General features: G+C 39.2%; 1 protein-coding gene across 2 annotated transcripts in view; it reads left to right on the forward strand.

The window, feature by feature from the left end:
• Nucleotides 1–21,450, forward strand: part of SLCO5A1 (solute carrier organic anion transporter family member 5A1) — a 131,648-nt gene that overhangs the window by 57,585 nt on the left and 52,613 nt on the right. The window contains exons 4-5 of one of the 2 annotated variants that reach the window (XM_047727118.1): nucleotides 285–502; nucleotides 18,041–18,205. In XM_047727118.1, the coding sequence (XP_047583074.1) occupies nucleotides 285–502; nucleotides 18,041–18,205 (383 nt within the window). The remainder of the gene's footprint in view (nucleotides 1–284; nucleotides 503–18,040; nucleotides 18,206–21,450) is intronic. The other variant, XM_047727119.1, reaches the window with a different exon arrangement.

The following is a 21,450-nucleotide window of genomic DNA, read 5'->3' on the forward strand; positions in this document are numbered from 1 at the left end:
CACATTACAGCAGAGCTAACACATTTCGGTAAAATTCTAGTCAGGTGGCTAATTACAATGTTCACTATGGTACTGGTATAATTTTCGGGCGGGTATCTCATTTATAACATAGGGAGGAGTCCTATGTTTTCTTAGTTTGTCCAACGTCCTACTGCTTTACCATTGCTTTGCTTTACAAAAGTTTTCCCTGGAGAATTTTATTACCATGAGCTTCTACTTTGCAAATTTGTTCTCATACCTAATGCAAAAGCCATAAATGCTGCTCACGTTTCCCGATTTTTTAGGTGGAGTGGATTCCTCCTTTGCGCCATTGCAATGTTTCTTGTGATATTCCCAATGTTTACTTTTCCAAAAAAGCTTCCTCCTCGACACAAGAAAAAGAAAAAGAAAAAATTTTCTGCTGATGTTGTTAGTGACGATGACGTTATGAAGGAGAAATCAAACAATAGTGAACAAGTGGACAAAAAAGTTTCTTCTATGGGATTTGGAAAGAATGTCAGAGGTAACGTATATCTTTTGAGTGAATACGTGCACAGTATTTTATTTTGTTTTGTTTTTATTTTTTCTTGTGCACAGTATTTTAGATCAGAGCTACTCAAAGTGTGGACCCCGGTCAGTGCTACCCCACCAAATGTTACTGACCTGTGTATGACAGGATAAGTACTGAGAATTTGAGTAAGCGTTGAGAATCTTTTCAAGAAATTTACAGTAATTTTATGCCTACTGAATCTAATAATAATAATATTAATAATAAAAACTGGACTTCCATTTTGTGTATTTAAAAAAACTCGTTTTCTTACAATTCACTTTTAATATATTTTACAAAAATATCAGTACATGATAACCTGGAAATCTTAATTTAAAAATGGTTCTTCATTACAGATTGTTTGAGAAGTACTGATTGAGACCCTAAAGATACAGATTTTTATGTACATCACTTACTGTAATGAGAGATGTCTGATTTCTAAAATACTGCCTTCGGTGATGAATGATTTGTTTCAGGGGCATGGTGGGTTTGGTAGTGTGGCCAGATCCTTGCCTAAATAAAAAGCCTACCACTAGACAGCAGTCTCATCCAGCAGTGGCTCTGCCCAAGGCTTGTCAGTGGCCACAGAGAAGAGTAGCCAAGGAATGGGCCTCTAAACATCTAGAAAGTTTCAGTAATGTGTACTTGTCTACTTTTTCATTTTTATTTGTCTCATAAACAATGAATTCTGGAACACTGAAAAGAAATAAAGTAAAATAAAATGAAAAACAAACAAACAAAAAACAAGGACTTTATTAAAACTAGGTTAGGCAATCTCAAACCTAAGCAATTCAATTATAACCAGGCAATATTTGTTCTGTGTTCAATATATCTGTTGAGTGACAGTAAGTCTGTCTAATGCAAGAAACCTATAATGCTATGCTCCCATTAATTTCAGCCTATTTCCTAAATTCCCTGAATTGATTTTTTTTTTTTTGAAATTCTGAAGCATAATATTTATCAACTGCTTACATCAGTCAGGGTTGTTTTAAGTAAAATTTACCTAGGCACATTATCATCTCACTTTGACTATATAAACACTGAAGCCAAAGAGGAATCTTTCAGGCCTAGAAGGAAGTTACTAATGTATTATGGATGCCCTGTCTACCTCTGAGATCTTACTGTCTTGGGGTGAAGGGCTGCTGACCACTGGTACCTGCCTGAGGGTCTGTAGGTCTTCCTTGCCTGAAGGTCCAGTTTTGTCCAGTTTTCTTTCTGGGCTGGGAAACCTCTTGGCTTCTGCTTGAGGCTGCCATCAAGTGCCAAGGAATTAACACTCTCTCACCCTAACATACAACAGTCTTAACCACTGGCTGATGAACACCCCAGCTTCCCCACTTGATGGATGAGACAGTTCTGAGGTCTATTTCTACATTCCCTGTATCGCACGCCCTAAGCAGTGTTTGCTGAGACTCCCTGATAAACTGTGTTGACTTGAATCTTTGACTCAGGACCTACTTGTGGTAGGAAGCACACTTAGGCACGTGGGTTCAAAAGCCATCATGGAATTTTAAGATTGCTTTTCCAAATTGAATCTACATACTATTTTATTGTATATCATCTTGTACTGCTAGGGATTTCTCTTCTCCATCTTTTTTTTAATGCTCATTATAATAGATTAGGATGTTTTCTTTTAAAGGAAAGAATAAGAGGAATCTTTTAGCAGTGATTGGTAGTTGGTTTCCTTTCTGATTTTCCTGTCAGTGTTTCTGATATATTCTCAACTTTTTCATCCTATGCCTTCATTGTGATGACTGATCTCACTTCTGCCTCTAAATCTCCTGATTAGGACACAGAGCTGGTTCATTTTTTACTTTCACTTGCACTGAATTCTCTAATTGAATCTAGTCTGGAATTTCAAGAACCACTTTCTCCTGTTAGAAAGGAATCCTGTTTTAATCGGAGTATATAGTGCAAATGTTTTGTTGGAAATGATTCAAATGATGTTGATGATGTAGAAACAATATTCAGTTAGAATATTTAAAATTAATTCTTATTTATCTTATACTTATTGATTTCCTCCAGAATATATAATACCTATCACCTATAGGAAATGACAGTCTAGTATTTAATCTGGTTTTCAAAAGGATAAATTAAATCTCTGGGAGTTATTCAACTGTTGACATAACTTTTTATTACAAAATTGAGATTCACCAGTAAGGCCTTGAATTAAAGAATGGTTCCTAAGATTTCATTTTGAATTAAAGCTGAGTTTGATTCTCAGATCCTTTTTTCCCTTGTCCTGCTTTCTGGAGGAGGGCTCTTCTAAGTCTTTATTTCATATTTGAAATTAGCTTCTTCAGAGAGGAGGTGGCAGAATATCTAAGTTAATAAGTCATACTTCCTTGAAAAAATGATTTGGGCCATGCAAATCCACTCTCTGCCTCCACATTTTAATGATAGACATTGGGAAAATCTGACTCAGTGTTTCTAGATTCTTATTATAAATTATGCAGGAATAAGACTGTTTTAAAACACCACAAAGGAGAAAGTAGAATTTTTAGTGGGTCTGAATCACCTTTCCATAAAGAGATTAGCATTGATTGCATCAAATCTTACCAATAAAAATAAACCTTTAAAATATTTAACTGGATCAATTTTCCTGAGGTTTGAGGTCCAGCATTTTAAAGTCTTACAAATTTAGCTGGGTATCTTCCTAAATAGAAAACTTTTGGTGGCAGTTAATCATAAGAAACATTTTATTTTTGTGTCCACTTTTAATCTTTTAGCTGCTTAGCGTGACTAGTTAGCATAAAATGTAACAGATTTTTCTCTGCTAGACTTTTGTCTGTGTTAGACTGCAATATGTTTATAATCCTAACTGAACAAAATAGTTACTCAGAGAGGATGAACTGATTTAAATAGGCCACTTGAAGTTATGGAATTTTGGATTGTGTTTGTGTTGTCATCATTTAATTTGATGACTGGTCACTCTGTAGAAGAGCTACTTTATACTCTGGTGGAGATGAAGATGGGTGAGCCATGGTTTGCCCTCAGGGAGCTTGTAGTCCATGGAGGGAGACAGGACGAGCACAGATGGAAAGACCATAAACAAGGACAGATGCAACAGTGTGACGTTCAATGGCAGTCAGGGGCACATCGAGTTTAGGGGTCAAAAGAGGTTTCATGGAGGAGGTGGGATTTGTGGAGAACCTTGGCAGACTTGGAAAGTTTCAGTAGGTGGAGGAGGGACAGTTCCAGGTAGAGAGCAAAGGCAAGGTCAGGCTGTGTAGATGTATTTGAGAACGCTGAGCAGGTGTATTGTGGTTGGTGTGGAGAGGCCTAGGAGATGAGGTTGGACAGTTAAAGCAGGGCCACATTGTGCATAGAGAGCTTGAGTTCTAGGAGCTTTTAACTGACTCTGTGCCTAGAAGGCAGTGGGGAGGTTTGAGCAGGCATTTGGTCACACTCCTTTTGGAGAGGGGCTAGGAAGGGAGGAGGGGGCCCAGGTAGAAAGCTGTGCAGAGTCCCATTGAGAGGCAATGATGGTTTTGACTGGCCCACAAGGAGAGGACAGTAGTCTGTGAAACTAGGCTCCCTACTTCTATCGGTGTCCCTCTGGGTTGTTTTCAACTCTGCAGCCAGAAGGATCCTATTAAAATGCCACTCCTCTGCTCACAGCTTTTATGGTCTCTTGTCTCACTCAGAGAAAAGTCTCTTTCCTGTATGACCTCCTAGGGGTAGCATCTGGTCCCTGCTTATCTGTTCAACCCCATCTCCCTCTTGCAGCTCCTTCTGTTTATTCCACTTCAGCCACATTGGGCTTATTGCTGGTCCTCAAACCTGCAGGCGTACTCTCACCTCATGGCCTTGGCATTTGCTATTCCTCTGCTGGGAATGCGGTTCCCCAGATCCCCTCACTTCCTGCAGGATATTACTCAGAGTCCCTTCTCAGGGAGGCCTTGCTTGGCTGCCCTATTAAAAAATCTCCAACTTCCTCCAAAGCTTTTTTTTTTTTTTTAAGATTTTATTGATTTCAGAGAGACAGAGAGAGAGAGAATACGAGCAGGGGGAAGGGCAGAGGGAGAGGGAGAAGCAGACTCCCCGCTAAACAGGGAGCCCAACAGGGGGCTCGATCCCAGGACCCTGGGATCATAACCTGAGCTGAAGGCAGACACTGAACCACCCAGGGTCCCCTCTCCAAAGTACCATATCTCCTGCCCTTCTCTATTTTTCTCCTTAGTATATTGTTATCTAACATACCATATATTTTCTTTATCTTATTGTTGTCTCCACAGTGAGAAAGTAGACCCCATGGAGGCAAGTGTCCCATGTCCACCGTGTTCCCTGATGAATTTATACCACCTTATAGATAGTCAATATTTGATGCATGAATTATTGAGGAAGGAAAGGTTGTGTCTGTAGGATATGGCCACTGATGGGATAATGGGGAGGTAGGTATCAAAGGTGGTTTCAGGATTTCAACCTCAGGTAATGCAGAAAGAGCTAGCTGAGAAGGACAGAAGGAATAAATTCCAAATTTGAGTTGCCCGGGAATATCCTGAACTATTGCATGGGGCCCTTTGCTGGGTATTTTAAAACTGGTATAGTGTGGAATGTGTTGGGGTCAATCCTTGACTCAGCAAAGAAGGATCGCCAAGGCCAGGTGCTTGGTCCGTGCTGTCTTAGTTCCACTGCACATTGCCTTTGCTCCCTTGCTGAACTACAGTTTAGTTTTATGTTTGCAGCTTTTGTTGACCTCTTGCTTGAACTCCCCGTATTTGCCATAGGAGCATGCTCACTGCCCTTTATATAAAACCCTATTTTGTGAGAACAGTGGTTCTCAAACTTCGGCTACCTAGGAAGCACCACAAGGGCTTCTCAAAACCCAGAGCACTGGGTCCTGGCCCACAGTGTTCAAGTCAGAAGGCCTTGAGTGGCCTGAGTATTTGCATTTTAAAAATTAATTAATTAATTAAATTTTAGAGAGGACAGGGGGAGGAACAGAGGCCAAGAGAGAATCCTAAGCAGGCTCCAGGCCCAGGATGAAATCAAGAGTTGGATGTTTAACTGACTGAGCCACCCAGATGCCCTTTTTTTTTTTAAAATTAATTAATTTATTTTTTTGACAGACAGAGATCACAAGTAGGCAGAGAGGCAGGCAGAGAGAGAGAGAGGAGGAAGCAGGCTCACCACTGAGCAGAGAGCCTGATGTGGGGCTTGATCCCAGGACCCTGGGATCATGACCTGAGCCGAAGGCAGAGGCTTTAACCCACTGAGCCACCCAGGAGTCCCCAGGTGTCCTTTTTAAATTTAAATTTAAATTTAAATTCATTTAATTTTATTTATTTATTTATTTATTTTGGTAATTGCACCTTTAACAGCTTCTCAGGTGATACTGATGCTGGTAGGTCAGGGACCACACTGTGAGAACCGTTGCTCTGTAATATAGAGAGGAAAAGCAATTTGATTGTTTCTGCTAATGATGATTATACAACTTTTTGCTTTGGTGGCCAGGAACCTGAGCCAAATCTGAAGCCCAGCAAGGATTCTTATAGACGTGCTTCATTCTTTTTTTCTGGTTTTGACGTTGTGCTGTGTTTACATCTCCTCTGGCTCTGGTTCTTTGTTTCATTCTCCTATTACACTGATTTTGTTGTGCATATGTTACTTGTGGGAAGCTGAACCTTTAGATTTGGACCTCCAGCTTAGGAGGGAAATGCTACCATGCCTGGCAGAGAATTCCTGAAAAAGAAAGCATTTTCTTTATATTCAGTGCAAACTGTGAGGTTACTCATCAACTCATCAGAGTAGTATCTACTTAGGAAGTTATATATGAAAATATTCACTCATGCTAGATTTCAGCAAGCAAATAGCACTTGGCCAGCAACTATAACTGATGTATTTGGGGCCTCGACAGCTGCTGTTTCTGTCCCCTGCCTGTAGGTAAGTGGCTCAGGGGCTTCATGTGCAGGGGCAGAGGTGACTGTGGTGTGCAAGACCATCTGGCTCCTTTTGTTCTTTTATTGGCAAGCAGGGAAGGCCATTTGCCAGTGTGTCCTGGAGGGGAGAGGAAAATTGCAACACTTTTATGGAGAATTGTAAGTAGGGAGTACAGGGGGTGGTCATTAGTTTCAAAGGGAATGAGCAGATAATGGGGACACTTGGGCTGTGTACAAATAAGATAAAAAATATTAGGGGTGGAAGTACAAATGAAATGCTTTTAGAAAGTAGTTCCAGAAGAAGGGAATCAAGGAGTTTTATGTAGAGGAGTTAAAAGAAGTGGCTCTGTAATTTATACCCACAGCATTTTAATTTATGGGGGTGATGGAATCATGATGGAATCATGACATGAAAGGAGGATTTATTACTGCATTTCCCAAGAAAAGGGGGCACACAGGGCTGCAAGGGAAACACCAGGTTTTGATCAGGAAACAAAAGACAAGAGTGAGGGTAAAGCCAAGGCCAGACCCCCGTGGGGGTTTCCATAGGAAAGAAAAGGCAGGGCAGAGTCAACAGTTTACACCTGGCTTGTCTGTGTCATTTCAGTGGGCTGTGGGCTGTGGGGGTGGTCTGGTTGTGTGGTACCTGGCCCTGGGTGATGTAGGATGGGGACAACACTGGTGGGTGGGTAAGAGCACAGTAAGGAGGTGGTTGGGACTATATACTCAGGACCAGATAGTCCATGTGTAAAAGATGAGCTCCCAGCTGACCCAAGCTATCTCTAAAACTTGGTAGTCTAGTCTCTTCCCAGCCAGCAAGATTTTTAAGAGTCAAAACATTATAAAATACTGAAAAATGAAAAAGTATGATTAATATAAAAGCTTATATGTTACAGCCAAAGCATACACTCACCTGGCCTGACTCCACTACTATTATCATATAGTGTTTTCTCCACCTTTCTTTATGCCACGTTCCTTCTCCCCACCTTCCGGGGACCTTTTGGAGCTCTCGAGGCTGAGGCTTTGGGTCCCGCCCATGTACTTTGAAAAGCACTCTGTATTTTGGCACATATCTTATTATTTTATAATCCCAACCTTTTGTATAACAATGACCCCCCACTCTGGTGTTCCCATTTTTACTCTTGGTCACTTTGTTTGTGCTTAGGGTGAATTCTATGTCTTGTTTGACTTAGTCTGTTTAAGCTGTCTAGATCTGCTTCTTCAGTTGATACTTTCCTCAAATTTTACTTTCATTTAGGAAATCTGTGTCATCTAAGATGTTTGGGAAAGGATTAGACTGTTCTCCCCAAGTCCTTCCTTTTTTTTTTTAACCCTCAAAGCTTTATTTATTTATTTATATGAGAGAGGGAGGAGGGTAGAGGGAAAGGGAGACAGAGAGTCCTTAAGCAGACTCCATGCTAAGTGTGGAGCCAGATGTGAGCTTGATCTCACGACCCTGAGATCATGACCTGAAGAGAAACCAAGAGTCTGATGCTCAACCGACTGTGCCCCCCTCCCAATTACCCTCCCAAATCCTTCTAATTATTCATAGATGGCTGACAGTATCTATCTTAAGAAAATGTCTCTCTTTCTTTGTTTTTCTCTTTCACAAATATCTTTATTGAGCAACACCTATGGGACAAAGAACTGGGAGGTAGAAAGGAAAACTGACATAATAAAATATGTCTTTAAATGGAGGTATGTACATTCTAAGGAAGATTGAAGGAAGAGGAGGAAGGAATTCCTACGTTAGCTGACTGAATCAGGGAGACTTATCTTGGAAGATGACATATTGTTGTATTCTTTTAAAAATTACAGAGTGTTTCGGGTTTTTTTTTTTAGAATATAAAAATAATAAGTGTTTGTTGTAGAAAATTTAGAAAGTACATAAGGATGTAAAGAATAAAATAAAAGTGCATTCCAACAGCATTTCTGAACACAGAAGCTTACATTATTTTTATAACAGAAAGTATGTTTTGAAACTAGATAGATGTTGTGCACCATTGTGATTGCACACCATTGTGAAGGTACTGAATGCCCCTGAATTGTTCATCTTAAAATAATTTTATGTTGTGTATATTTGACCTCAACAAATTATTTTTGGGAAAAGATATCTACTTTGCTTGAGTTTAGACATAAGGAAAATAAACTGAATAGGCTATAATCTTCAGATAAATCTTTTTTTTCCACAAGAAGAAATATTATGTTCAAAAATTTCTACATCAGAAAAATTATGAAAGGTATTAAGAGCGGTCAGTATGTTTATTTGGCACTTTTTTTTAAGATTTTATTTATTTATTTGCCAGACAGAGATCACAAGTAGGCAGAGAGGCAGGCAGAGAGAGAGGAGAAAGCAGGCTCCCTGCTGAGCAGAGAGCCCAAGGCGGGGCTTGATCCCAGGACCCTGAGATCATGACCTGAGCTGAAGGCAGAGACTTTAACCCACTGAGCCACCTAGGCACCCCCTTATTTGGCATTTAATTTTTATCATATATATCTGGAAATAATGTTAGTTTCCAGGTAATAAAATTTAGTCAACAACTCAATAGTAAGAATAATTCATCTATTTTTTATAATAATAAAACCACCACTCCTCATCCCACCCCCAATTTAAATTAAAAAAATTGATGTCCAAAAGAACAAAATTGAAATCTATGTCTACTTCATAGAGGCCCTTTAAAAGAACATAACAGAAAAAAGCTGGTGTAGAAGTAGAATGTCAGCAGGCAAAAAAAAAAAAAAAAACACCACAACACATCACAGAGAAGGAATGTCCCTGCAGCCAAAAAAGATCAGAAAATAGGGGCACCTGGATGGCTCAGTGGGTTAAGCCTCTGTCTTCGGGTCAGGTCATGATCTCAGGGTCCTGGGATCGAGCCCTGCATTGGGCTCTCTGTTCAGCAGGGAGCCTGCTTCCCCCTCTCTCTCTCTGCCTGCCTCTCTGCCTACTTGTGATCTCTCTCTGTCAAATAAATAAATAAAATCTTAAAAAAAAAGATCAGAAAATAAATAGAAGGCTTAAAAATATACTAAAAAATCCATAGATATATATTATCATTCATAATTGTGACTTTGAATCTTGAAGAGAATGTCAAATTATGCTATGGATTTTCTAGTAATACCAGTTAATACAAACAAAATGCTTAAAGTTTTGTTGCTTTAAGAGGCAATTGCCCAGTTATCTGAAAAATTCAAGCATTCCAAACACCTCTTTTCCCCAGATATGCTGGAAATATTGTGTATTTCCTCCTTCTCTGGTTAGTATTTTATTATTTCTTTAATGGAATTTTTGGTTTATAATCTGATCTAAATCTTTTTAGGATTCTTTAGCTCCAGAAAGCCATATTTTAAAAAGGATTATCTATTTGGTCCTTCACATTTTTCTGTGGTCTTGTTAAGCCCACCACTATATGCACTGCCCTTTATCTTATGACTTACACTTTCTTAATAAATAATTAACTACCCAGGAGGAAATTAGGCATCTTTGGAATAGATTTCATTTTCTCACATGTATATGGATATTGTTTTAGTACGAATTGTTGCTTTGATGTTATAATGAATGTTAATAAACACATTCCAGATATATATATATATTTAAAGATTTTTAAAATATTTTTAAATATTTTTATTTATTTGACACAGAGAGAGATCACAAGTAGGCAGAGAGGCAGGCAGAGAGAGAGAGGGGGGGGAAGCAGGCTCCCTACTGAGCAGAAAGCCCAATGTGGGGCTCGATCCCAGGACCCTGAGATCATGACCTGACCTGAAGGCAGAGGCTTAACCCACTGAGCCACCCAGGTGCCCCCAGATATATTTTTTGAGTGCCTGCAAAATGCCAGATGTATGCTGGGAGCTGAAGTTACACAGATTTACCAAGTCCTGCTTTCATAGCATTTACACTCTCTTGAAAGAAACAAACAGGTAAACACATGAAGCTATTGAAGGCTTGATGAGTAGCAGTATGAACAGCATGCTGTGGGAGCACAGAGGAGAAGCACCTGTCTGTCTGAAGGAGCTGTCTCTTACAGAATCAATGGATGAGCTTGACATTTGCTGAGCAGACTTGCAGGGGAATATAGTAAATAGTAGAGAGAAGAAAGATCATGGCCATGCAGGGAGCTTCTGGTGGGAATCACAGGACTTCAGAACTGAAAGGGTGGACAGCAACCCTGCCTGGAAAGCCTTCTGAGTGAGGCCAAGTTCTGGGCAGCTGGGCTTTCCCATTTTCTTGCTCATTCGGTCTGTTGGCATATCTTTTTCATTATGTAAAAAAGTCTGTTTCAGTAGTTTAAGACAACAAAAAAGCATAACAGGACCTTTCAGTTTGTAAAGGACAGAAGCAAGTTGAAGCCCCCTGAGATACTGGGGTTCTAGCATAAGGCTCTCTTGCGGGGCCCCCAGCAGCTTTGGGAATGCATTCCTTGCTTTGGACCCATAGCCACTCTGGCTATTCAACTTCAGGCCAATGCTCAGTTCCTTTTCCTTACTTATGTTCTCACTCAGATCTTCATACGCACAGCCTAATTCACTGTGTGGCAGGTGCCAATGGTATAGGGCACAAAGTAAAGGGCTTGGCCAGTCTGTGTTCAGCATGGTGTCCCAGGCCTCTTAGGGCTGCAGGGCTGCCTTCTGGAAGCACCTTTGAGTCCAGCCTCCTTTCCTGCTATAATCAGCTCGTTTCGAGGTATCAGGTCATATGCTCTAAACCTTACTACGTCGGCATAAGGAGCCACTGAAAAGGAGACTTTCAGTGTGACAGGACCACGCAGACCTTTCTTCAGAAGGGGATCCATTATATGCCAGACTAAATGTATTACCAATGTGCTTCTCCCTTTGCCCTATTCTCAAAGATGACTGCCGCCTTTCAGGTTCTATGAGACCCAGCCTTACTTAAAGCTTTACTCTTCCAAACAGAAACTTTATTCTAAATAGATCCTTCAAGTTGTAGAGTTTTTTTAAGAATGAGCATAAAACACTCACATATACTGGAGCACGCTTACCTGATGGGCAGAAACTTAACCCCATACCCATACCTGCTGCCTCCTCTTAGGCTGTCAGCTACAAGGCTTTGGAGAATGAGAAACTCTGGTCTCTGCCCTTGCTGAGACTGTCCTTAATCAGCTTCCATGGGAAGCTAGTCATACCGCACATCTCAGATTTTCTGAAACTTTGACTCAAGGTTTGCAAGGCCAAGTGGAGGAGGCAGGGGGATGACATCAAATTTATTGTACCGTAGCCCCGCTATGATGTGTGGGCAACTCACCATCTGGTCTGGTGGCAGTGCTGGCTGTTTTGGGTCACCAGCCCTGCCATAGTTGTGCACGTGGGAAAGAGTAAGGGATCTGCCAGTGACAGCAACACTTTTTTCTTTTTAAAGCTTTTACATTCCAGCTAGCCAACATACAGTGCATTATTAGTTTCACGTGTACAACCCAGTGATGCAACACTTACATACAACACTTACGTACACCACTTACATACAACACATATGTACAACACACAACTTGCTCATCACAAGTGCACTCCTTAAGTAATACCTCTTTTAAAAGTGATTTCTATGTGTAGCCTATCTCTTATATTACATTCTATTGAATTTTGGTACTTTGCATTGAATTCTATTCCCACTTTACTAATGTTTAAGGCATTTCTGGTTTTAATGTCAATTTGCCCTTTTCATTGAATTTGTAAGATTTCATAGCATTAAATGAGAAAAAAATGACGTTAGTACCATTATTTTAGCTCTCCTTCATGAAGCTTTTTCCTGTATTTTTGATTTTACAATGACAGTTATAAATGGCATGAAGAAATTTATCTAAAATATATTCTGCAGCATAAACATTAGGTATTGGACTGCAAATGTATGGATTCAGCTTAGATTTTTTTTGTGTGTGAGTTTTCTTGTGTTTTTGAAATTATTTTGAATTTACATAAAAGCCACAAAAAGAGTACACAGAGCTATGTGTGTCCTGTACTCAGTTCTCCAGTTGTTAACGTTTCTGACCCATCTGAGAAGTTGCAGATGTGGTGCTCTACTGCCCTGTCTTCTTCAATGTGTGTTTCATAAGTACAAGGACATTGTCCTACGTGACCACAGGGCAGCCATCAAAACCCGGAAATTAACATTGATCCAGTGCTACCACCTAGACCACAAGCCCTATTCAAACTTCATCAGTGATTTCAACAATGCCCTTTATGTCCAAATTCAATTCACAGATCACATATTGTGTTTCTTTGGGGTGTATTTTAGTCTTCTTCAATCCGAATTAGTTTCTCATTATTTCCTTATTTTTATGACCTTGATCTTTTTAAAAAGTATAAGCTGATAACATTATAGAATGTCCCTCAGTTTGGGTTTGATAATGTCACCTCCTGATGGATGCCCTTGGTGGGCATACCACTGAAGCCATGCTCTGCTCCAGTGCCTTGTACCAGAAGCTATGTAACGCTACCGTCCCTGTGAACTTTTATCTCTTAGAGAAGATTGTATCTACCAGGTTTCTGTACTCTAAAGTTAATAAATATTTTGCAGTTCTAAATCAATAAGTAATTTGTAGGTATTCTGTGGGGAAGTACTTTGAAGCTATCCAAGTCCCGTTGATTCTCATTCGTGGTAGTTGTGTTCTATAAAGTCATGTGAACATTGAGTTGGGGAACACGGAGGCATTGCTCTAGGAGAAACACAGGACTGGATTCCTGACACAATATAATCATCAACCAATCAATACATAACCTTGTTTCATGTATGTTTCTCTTCAAAGATACCTTACTCAACATATATTGTTGATTCATTAACATTGAATCCACCACCAACAGCAGTATGACTCATGCCTGAAGGGAGTGTATCTAACACATGCATTTTCTCTACATGGCACATCACAGCCTCTTAGGAATGCTAGACAGCATTTCAGCACTATGTCTGGGGGCATTTGAAACAGGGAAATCACCAGAAACACAAAAATGCTAAAAATTTGATAATATCTTATGAAAAGGACACTTGCTTGCAGCATGAGAGCTGACCCAGGAAGACAGAGGGAGAGGCCTCATGCAGTCTTTGCCAAGAAAGTGTGTGTCCTACAACTCAAATTTTTTTTGCCACCTGGTGCATGTCCTTGAATGGCCACCCCCGAGAGTTTTGATTTGGGGGTTACACATAAATTGTAGTGAGTGGGCAAATTTGAAAATACTAGATCTGTAAATAATGAAGATTGACTGTATCTTGTTTCTGTTAAACTTTCACTTACCACTTTTAGCATCCATTGACCTTAAATTGCTTCATATTTGGGATCCTTCGAACTCTCTTTGGTGTCCTTCTGACATGTCCCTGTCATTCTCTGAGCACTTTACTTTCTTATTAAACAAGATTTTCCAGGCTCGTCTTGTATTTTCTGTCTCAGCTCTGAAGTTAGACATTTCTCCAAGGAGCTCTCCGTTGAGTGGAAAATGGCCCTTAGAAACCACACACTGGGTGTTAGGTGTACTCTTTGCTCCTAGGGTGTTACAACTTCTAAGCCATGTAGTAGACAGAATAAGGAAATATGTGTGTGTACACATATTCACACACATGTATCTATCATCTGTCATCTTTATCTATCTATTGTCTATCATTATATCTATCAATCATCTTCTGTCTACCCATTGGTCTATCTGTCCATCTATCCCATGACTTCATATACCATTACCTTCAGTTCCAATCTGATATCTAACTATCCCTTGTCCATGTTTGTAAACTCCCTTCTCTGGCCATTAGAAGACTGACTGCCATTAACCTTAATGGACTTACTTACTCACTCTTCTTGTATTTATTTATTTATTTATTTAAAAAATAAAGTCTTTTTTTTTTTTAAGATTTTATTTACTTATTTATTTGTCAGAGAGAGAGAGAGAGAGAGAGAGCGAGTGCACGGGAGAACACAAGCAGGCAGAGGCAGAGAGAGAAGCAGGCTCCCCACTGAGCCAGGAGCCCGATGCAGGACTCGATCCCAGGACCCTGGGATCATGACCTGAGCCAAAGGCAGCGGCTTAATCAACAGAGCCACCCAGGCGTCCCACTCTTCTTGTATTTAAACAAACTCCCAGCCCCACCAGCTAAAGACCCAAGTCTGTGTATCTGGCCCTTTGTTCCTGCAGGGCATGTATGCTGAAGATTTAGCTCCAACAAAGGGAAGGAGGAAGGTGGAAGAAAGGAGGAAGCTAACTTAAAGTTGAATTTCAACTTTTGCTAAATTCTTCTTAAATAACACCAGGGGTTTTTTTGGGTTTTATTTATTTATGAAAGAGAAGAACAAATATGACATATATTTTTAGTTAGCATTGAAATTAGAGGCCTATTTTAGCACACGAAATTGGTATAAGAGAAAAATCAGTTTTCTGTAACAAGTATTTTTTTTTTTTTAAGTTTATTTATTTAAGTAATCTCTACCCAATTTGGGACTGGAACTCATGACCCTGAGGTCAAAAGTTACATGCCTTTCCACTCTTCTGACTGAGCTATCCAGGTGCCCCATAACTAGTATCTTTTAAAACGTTTATTTGATACATATGTTATCTTCTTGGATTAAAAAAATTTGTTGTGTAATTTCACCAGATGTTTTAGATTCAACAATATTTAGATTTAATATACCAAATAGACTTAATTTGAGTCTCCAAATGTTGATAAAAAATCTTCTAATTTTCTAATTTTTAAATCTTATTTATTTATTTATTTAATATTTTATTTTATTATTTTTTAAGTAGGCTCCACACTGTGGAGCTTGAACTCTTGACTGTAAGATTAAGAGTTCCATGCTCTACCTACTGAGCCAGCCAGGCACTGCTCTCATTTTTAAATCTTAGATATGACCTTCTGATTTGCATATTTACAAGAGAATATTGGGTAATTTTATGAAGTACTTGAATTATATATTTTTTTTCTGGTTTGTTTTTCCATGTTAAAAAATGAAGTATGAATCTTAATTTTTATTTTAAATGTTCATTTAAGCTTTAATGATTAAATTAAGATATAGAACATTAACGTTTATTTACATTTTAAAATGATTAGCAAATAGTCTTGACTTCCTAAGTTTTAAATTCTGGTGAATAGGCTATAAATTATAGCTTTAGTAACAAGTTTTGCTTAATTTTTATAAATTGATTTTACTATGTTGTAGCATAAGGTGATAGCTGTTCTTTTTTTTTTAAGATTTATTTATTTTAGAGAGGGAGAGAAAGAGTACACACTCAAGCAGGGGGAGGGGCAAAGGGAGAGGGAGAAGGAGAATCTTAAAAAAATTTTTTTTAAAGGATTTTATTTATTTATTTTACAGACAGAAATCACAAGTAGGCAGAGAGGCAGGCAGAGAGAGAGGGGGAAGCAGGCTCCCCACCAAGCAGAGAGCCCTACATGGGGCCAGATCCCAGGACCCTGAGATCATGACCTGAGCCAAAGGCATAGGCTTTAACCCACTGAGCCACCCAGGCGCCCTGGGAGAAGGAGAATCTTAAGCAGAGTCCCCGCTGAGCCTGGAGCTCAACGTGGGGCTCAATCTCACGATCCCTAGGTCATGACCTAAGTCAAAAATCAAGAGGGGAATGCTTGATTGACTGAGCCACGCAGACACCCTAGAGAGTAACCATTTTGATAACTGCGATGACTGTACAGAAATAATGCAGCTTATCTTTTTCCGTGATACATTCCAAGATATGTAAAGATCACATAAATGTTGATGAGGGAACAGAAGGCAAGCTGAGGGTAAAGTGGAAGCCGATACCCCGCGAACCACACCCCCAACCGTGGGATATATGTGACATTCCTCAGGCACTCCTGGCTGCCCTAAAGGAAAAACAGTTAACCTGTAGAGATCACAATCCTGCAAGACCCGAGACTCCCTCAGTTTATAAATGTCCTAGTGATTTATAAGGAAGAAGCTTTCTTACCAATAGCCTAACTTCCAGAGACAACTCTGTTCCTGAAGAACTAACATCACCTTCCCCTCCATAAAACTGAGGGAGGCTGAGGCAGAGAGAAATGTAAATAAAGTTGAATTTCTTTTAAACCCATAAAGCTCATTGGCAAGGACATGTGATAGCAGGAGTGTGACATTCCTCCAGGGAGCTCCCAACTGTCTTACTGTGAATGCCTTACTAAAAGGAAAAACAACCTTAACCTGAGAAATAGCAAAGCCTCTGGTATCCTGTGTGTCTTCTTTAATACATGAAAGTTCTTTCAAACTCTCCCTTTTCCTTATCTCCCCCAGCCCCATAGTATATAATCAGCCACCCCTCACAATCCTGGGACAGCAGCTCTTTCTGCCCACGGGTCCTGTCCCCGTGCTTTAATAAACCACCATTTTGCACCAAAGACATCTCAAGAATCCTTTCTTGGTCATTGGTTCTGGACTTCATCCCACTGAACTTCACCTATATTCCAAAACTTCATCAATGTGAGTTAATTCACATTATAAACATGTAAAAATGCACAAGAATCTTCTTTTATTCCTCTTTCCCAATCTTATTTCCACTTACAGAATTTCTTGGTGTTGTATATATTGGGAAGTATATATTCAACCACATATAAATATGTTGTTTTGGTTTGATTTTTACTTTGATATTACATATATGTATATGTATATATATTTACATACTCATGTATATGTATATTTCTGCAGCAGCTTGCTTTGTTCATTTATAAAAATATTTCTTAGAGTTCCTTTTATGCCAGCACATAGAGCTCTGTATTGTTTTTAGCTACTGCATAGTATTTCATTATGGGGCTGTGCCATAATTTATTTAAACATCTTCCAGTGATGGACATCTAGTCTTTTTCCTTAAATTTTTGCCATTGTAAATAATGCTAAAAAAAAGATACCTAGGCATACATCTTGAAACCTATCTATATGGCAAGTTCTGTAAAATAAATGCAAAGACTTGAGGATGAGACTATTCTCTGTTCCTTGAGAGGTAGCTGGGACGGTCCTGAGCCCCCACCTCTGGGGTCTCCTCCTTTTGGAGAGCATTCTCTTCCTTCCCCAGTCCAAAGTCCCTGGGAGTATCTGAGCTGGTGACCTGACCCTTAAGCCCTTTTAGCTGCATCATTTCCTGTCTCGTACTGAGGCTGGAAGATCAAATGATCAGAATCATGTACCAGTTCCCCTGCTGTGGCTGTCTTCAATGCGGGGTCAGGGGTATGACACTTCAGAAGTGCATTTTCCTAGAGAAATGCTAGTTGAACGACGTGGGAACTATGATGTAGGACTGTACTGCAAGTTCTTTGCCCATTTAGTAGACTCTTGGGTTTTAACAAAGAATAACATTGTTTTAATCAATAAAAAATGTGAATAATTTATCTTAAGCAGTTTTTAGAACAGGAATCATAGATTGGATTATTTTTGTAAGGTTATTTGTGTATGGATATGTTTTTTTTACTACTTTTTAAAATTTCCTCCTCCTAGTTAAAAAATTTTTAACAACCCCAAATCTGTTTAATAAAGGGGATGATTTCTAATCAGTCATCAGGTTGTTCTGGTTTTATTCTCTGTTCAATAGTCTTGAATATTGCTGAATGGCTATTTCCAGTTCATTTCAAAAACAATTCAATTTTATTTTATTTTCCATCCCTTATTTATAACATTCATTTGTCATTTTTGTCATTTTGTAGACCTACCAAGAGCAGCTGTCAGGATCTTAAGCAACATGACATTCCTTTTTGTGAGTTTGTCATACACAGCTGAGAGTGCCATTGTAACTGCTTTCATTACCTTCATTCCCAAGTTCATCGAGTCACAGTTTGGTATCCCAGCTTCCAATGCCAGCATCTACACTGGTAAGGCACTGCCGTTAGAGCTCCTTGAAAACATGATCATTTTTGACCACTAAACTAAAATGCAATGAGTGAAGAGAAAGTTCCTTCTAACATCAAAGTGTTAAATAAATTCATTAACAGCTACCTGCTTCCCCTCACCCCTCCCCGGCCCCCATTTTAGGAGGAGAAGGTCTTTGAATGTTTTCTTGTTGACTTGGATTGTTTTACTGTGTGACATTTTTACCAACTGTCTTTTGGAAAGGAAGAACTTTGCATAATTATGTTTTTATGGTACTCAGTTAAGAAGAAGGAAATAGGCAATGGCATTCAAATTTAGATCTGAATACATCTTTTTATGGGCGGCGTGAGTTAAGTTAAAAAAGATTTACAAATTTTTAAATGGATAATCTGAACTATAGATCAGGTGCATGGTATCAGGATTTCCCTTTCATGAATGTAAACAGATTTTTGATTGAATTAGAGAAGACGCTTGACCTTATAAAGGAAATCTATGAATTTTGTTTTAGAAAGTGTTTTATGTCTGGGAAAATGATTTTTGGAGACTATGATACGGGTACCCATTGTATGTAGTACTCAAATCTTTTTTCATAGTAAATTGGGTGTTTTGAAATGCGGGACCCTTAATTCTCAGATATTGGGGGAATTTCCAGTGCATTATATCATTATATTTTGGATATATCCTTAGTGGTTTCAAAGATGGTCAAATGCCTGTATCTGCCCAAGGCTTAATTTATTAATAAAATATTACTTAAATAGTTAAGTGGAGATTGATGATAACTTTTCTGATGACTCTGGCTCCTACTTTATCTTCTACATTCACATTCAAATTTAGGAAGCTTGAATTATCTGAAAATTAACAGGCAAAGTTATATTATTATTATAAAAAGAGAAGTTGAGTTGAAATATTTGAGTAATCATTTTGTTCTCTCAATTCACTCTGCACATAAAAAGACATACATTGGGGTTGTGGGCCCATGATCGCAAATATTTTCATAAAGAGTATACTGCTTTGGATCATTGTAATGGTCACCCAAATATATGTTTTTCTCTATTTGTTTTTCAAAAATATATGTTTTCCTTATATTAAGGTGAAATTTACAAATTACTTAACAGTTTGGTTGCCAGAAAATCTGAACGACACATTTCTAGTTTAATTCTTACACTAACCCTTTGTTTGAGTGACTATTCTTGGTCAGGGAAACCAAGAGTTGTCGTGTAGCTAGATATGAAGACACACAGCTGGTAAATGTAGAGTAGTCTCAAGCATTTCCCTAACTAAGTTTCAGTATTAGTAAGTGTTATTGTCAAGAAGAGTCATAGTCAGATAAATCTGGGACTTGCTGAGTTGAAATGTTACAGAGGTGTTTGCTGTAGGACTCTTCACAACCCTTACCATGCCAGTGTGCATTGTGAAGTTCCCAGACACAGGCTCAAGGTACTGTCTTTCCCAAATTGACTTGACTGTGAAATCCAGCTTTTGAATGGCATCTCTCCTCAGGAGAGATTTTCTTCAGGACACACATCAAGAAACACTGTTGTTCCATCCTGTGTGTCCCTGTTCCAGCCAGACTAGGGAGCAGAGCTGTCTGGATCATCCCATCGCCCCCCGCCCCCTTCCGCCCCCCGCCACACCCAAAGGCGCCATTTGGACTAAGCAACAGTACTGAGGCTGTGGTACAGAACTGAGCTAGGTAGGACTTGATGCATATTGAATCATATTGACTAAGGCCATCATTTAATTATGGTAGAGGCAGCAGCTAGACATAGACTCCTTGTGGAAAAATAGAGCAAAATGTTCAGCTGGACTGGGGTGTTTGGCCACAGAGTTCCACAGTGGTGTGGTCAAGGCAGTCGTCACTGAATATGGCCCCCTTGGCTCAGGGGGATACAGGTTTGAATAAAACTAGCTCATGGAATTTGTTCATTCTATGTTCCAACATCAGGATTAAAAAAAAAACAGCATCACACAGTGCCAATTCCATTCTGGTTTTGTCATTGTAGTTTTTTTTTTTTTTTTTTAACATTGTCAGTGCAATTTTTTTAAAAAAAGATTTTATTTATTTATTTGATGGAGAGAGAGAGAGAGCATAAGCATGGGGAGAGGCAGAGGGAGAGAGAGAAGCAGGCTCCCTGCTCTGCAGGGAGCCTGATGTGGGACTCGATCCCAGGACTCTAGGATCATGACCTGAGCTGAAGACAGTGGCTTAACCAACTGAGCCACCTAGGTGCCCTGTCAGTGCAATTTTTATACTATGTTTGATAGTCTCCTGTGTTCTGATAAAATGCTTTTTTATTTCCAGCTCATACCTTTTCCTTTCTTTCCAAATAGATAAATAATAATCGTCAAATATATTCAGATTGATTAAGAGTAGAAGGTTGCCTGTCATATTACAGTAAAATGAACAAGGATGATAATCTCTTTGAAAGTTCGCCTTGATTTTTTAAATTTTTATTAATTGAATCCTTCTTACCCCGTGAGCAGAGATTTGTGTTTTTAAAGGACTTACTTAGTTTGATTGAGTCTTTGGTTCTCTTTCTATGCATGTAAGTGACTTGGAAAATTAAGAAATTTATCTGAACAAGGATTTTAACAAAGTTTTTTTTAAAAAGATTTATTTATTTAAGAGAGTGAGCACAAGCAGGGGGAGGGGCAAAGGGAGAGGGAGACAAGCAGACTCCCTGCTGACACTGGCTGGATCCCAGGATCCCATGATCCTGAGATCATGACCTGAGCCGAAAAGAAATTAAGAGTCAGACAGTTAACCTACTGAGCCACCCAGGTGCCCTAGAATTTTAACATAGTTTAAATTTCTCATCTGACAAAATTTTTGAGTTAAAGTTCTTTTTTTTAAATTTAAAAGGATTGTTTGAATAAATACTTTGACCCTCCATAGCCATTTGCTTGTACTGTGTCATATGATAGGGAGGAAGCTCCAAACGTATCAGAACACAGGCCTTTGCTCACTTTCTCTCCCATAGCCTTGAGCACCAGCTCTCACAGAGCTGTGCCCTGTGTGTGTGTGTGTTTGTGTGTGCATGTGTGTGTGTGTTAGACTCAAACCAGAACCATAAGTTGTTTACAGATCTGCCCATGTTTGTATCTATGTAACCGTAAATCCAAGTTCACGTTACACCTTCCCATTTGTGGTATTTCTGCTAACCCACTTAGGGTCACATTTGTTGACCGAAATGAACTATTTGAAGGTTGATGTTTTGGAAAAGGCTGAAATGATATCAAGAGCCCT

Source organism: Lutra lutra, chromosome 4, assembly GCF_902655055.1.
Source record: "Lutra lutra chromosome 4, mLutLut1.2, whole genome shotgun sequence".
NCBI classification, from domain to species: domain Eukaryota; kingdom Metazoa; phylum Chordata; class Mammalia; order Carnivora; family Mustelidae; genus Lutra; species Lutra lutra.